Here is a 2,182-nt window from a genome sequence, read left to right on the forward strand (position 1 = left end):
TTCTTTCTGCTAGCAAATATTTGATCTTCGTTCAAATCCTCGGGATTCAACGTGGCATCAATGTCGATCAATTGACACGAAATTAATTCCACGACGAATAATCCTTGTAATAATAAATTGTAAAAAATGAAATTTTTCATTTTTGTACAAAATATAAATAAATGATAATAATAATAATAAGTAATTTTAATTTTCACACGCGCACTTGAATCGAGATATCGATCGGACGATGTATCGAACGCGTACGAGTCACGTCATGTCTCTCTCAATCGGGATCACAAACGAACTTTCGATCGATAAAAAATCAATAAAATAAAATTTGAAACCGTTTGTTTATTTATTTATCCATTTATTAAATTATGTATTGTTATATTTCAAAAGACAATAAAAAAAAAAATGGCGTCCGTTAAAAAATCGTTTCGGAAAAAAAAATGTTTGACTTTCTCCATTTTTTACGTTGTGATAAAATCGATTCGGTTAAACGAACCGTTAAATTATTATTATTATTATCGATGTTCTATTATGATCGTTATTTAAAATTTTATACACGATAATAATAATAATTATTATTATTATTATTATTAAAACGACAAAACGTAAAAAAGTAATGATGATTATGATGATGATTTGAAAGAAAAACCGACATGAGCGTCGTTTGCTAAATAATAATAATAATAATAATGATAGTAATAATTATGATAATAATAATAATGATAATAATAATAATAGCGGTTTGTTTTTGAATTACGTAATAAATAAACGAAAATCGGAATTGTTATTGTTACGCATTATGGAGTGAGTAATCATTTTTTTGTTTCTGGAGAAAAAGTAAAAAAAAAAAAAAGAAAATGGCGCGAAGGAAAACTTTCGAAAATTTTACTTTCGTTTTATTATTATTATTATTATTATTTAGTATTATTCCAGAAAAATTTCGCTTTATTATTATTATTATTATTAGGATTGCGCGTGCCTGCGTGCATACAAATTTACCCGTTGGAAATTGTTCCTTATCACTGCTGCCACGTTTAGTGATGAAAAAAATTAGTTCGATCGGAGTTTTTTCTAGATACATATCCGAATGGTTACGTCATCGAATAATTCCTGTAGAGATCCCTTTTTTTTTTTTGTTAATCCAGAAGAATGAAGCATTTTGCACTAACCTTCTCACCCGATAGCAGGAAGAGTGGAGGGGAACTCGGCGGAAACCATTACGCATTTAAAACTTCGGGTTCTTTCCGGAAGGAGGAGCCTCAACTCCGCCTCCTTAGCCAAAACCATCAGGTCCACATTCGCGAACGGGGGAATCCCACCTGAGGATGACCCCGGTACTTCCCCTTTTTTACCCTTCCAGAGACAATCCTGATCTGTTACCATCGTTCTTGACTCTTCCGGAGAGTCTGCGAGTTTCCAGAGAGAGAGAGAGAGATGTCCAGGGTCGCTAATCCCGTTGATCGTACATCATTTCCGTTTTCATTTCTCCATAAACCACATCCTATCCATATCTTCCTCCTTTTGAAATTTTCAGGTGACGTCATTTCTCCCCATTTTCAAATCCTAACATTTAACATTTCAAAAATATCATTATTATTATTTTTAACGGTTCGAAAAGAAAAAAAAAATAAACGATTGTGTTTGTTTGTCGAACAATAATCAAATCGCGTGTCGTCAACAAAACAAAAAGAAAATTATTTTCGGTTAATTAAACGACTTTTTTTTTATCTAATTCCACGGAATGTTGATAAAAAACAAAAAAAAAAGAGAACAACCGACTGGAAATTTTTTTTTCTTTCTTTTTTAAAAAGTGAAATTTAAAATTGTTTATTTATTAAAGCATCCGTGAATTTTATATATATAAGGCGACGCATTTTAAAATTTTTTTTCATTTGTTACCGTTAAAATTTTGACGTCATTTCCGGTTTTAAAAAAATGTCGTCTTCAAAGTTGATCGTTTTTTTTTTATTCGTTATCATTAAAATCGTTTTTTGTTATCCGAAATACGAAACGTCGCCGATTATCGATAATAATGATAAAAAAATTATTTATTACGATAACGATAACGATACGAAAAATTTAAAAAACGTCACAACTATGACGTATTACGATCGTCGTAATGAAAAAGTGGAAGAAGAAGAAGATGAAATACACGACAGACCGGCAAGATACGGATTTCAAACTTATACGG

At 30.8% G+C, this 2,182-nt stretch overlaps 1 protein-coding gene across 1 annotated transcript in view; it reads left to right on the top strand.

Annotated features, from left to right (window-relative positions):
• Positions 1–2,088: 2,088 nt before the first annotated feature.
• The window catches only part of Phum_PHUM452430 (uncharacterized protein), a gene marked incomplete at both ends in the record, with an annotated part of 436 nt that continues 342 nt past the window's right edge, over positions 2,089–2,182 (top strand). The window contains one exon of the mRNA XM_002429775.1: positions 2,089–2,182. This exon is cut by the window's right edge and continues 5 nt beyond it. Within this exon, the coding sequence (XP_002429820.1) occupies positions 2,089–2,182 (94 nt within the window).

Source organism: Pediculus humanus, genomic scaffold (genome assembly GCF_000006295.1).
Source record: "Pediculus humanus corporis 1103172108222 genomic scaffold, whole genome shotgun sequence".
Taxonomy (NCBI): domain Eukaryota; kingdom Metazoa; phylum Arthropoda; class Insecta; order Psocodea; family Pediculidae; genus Pediculus; species Pediculus humanus.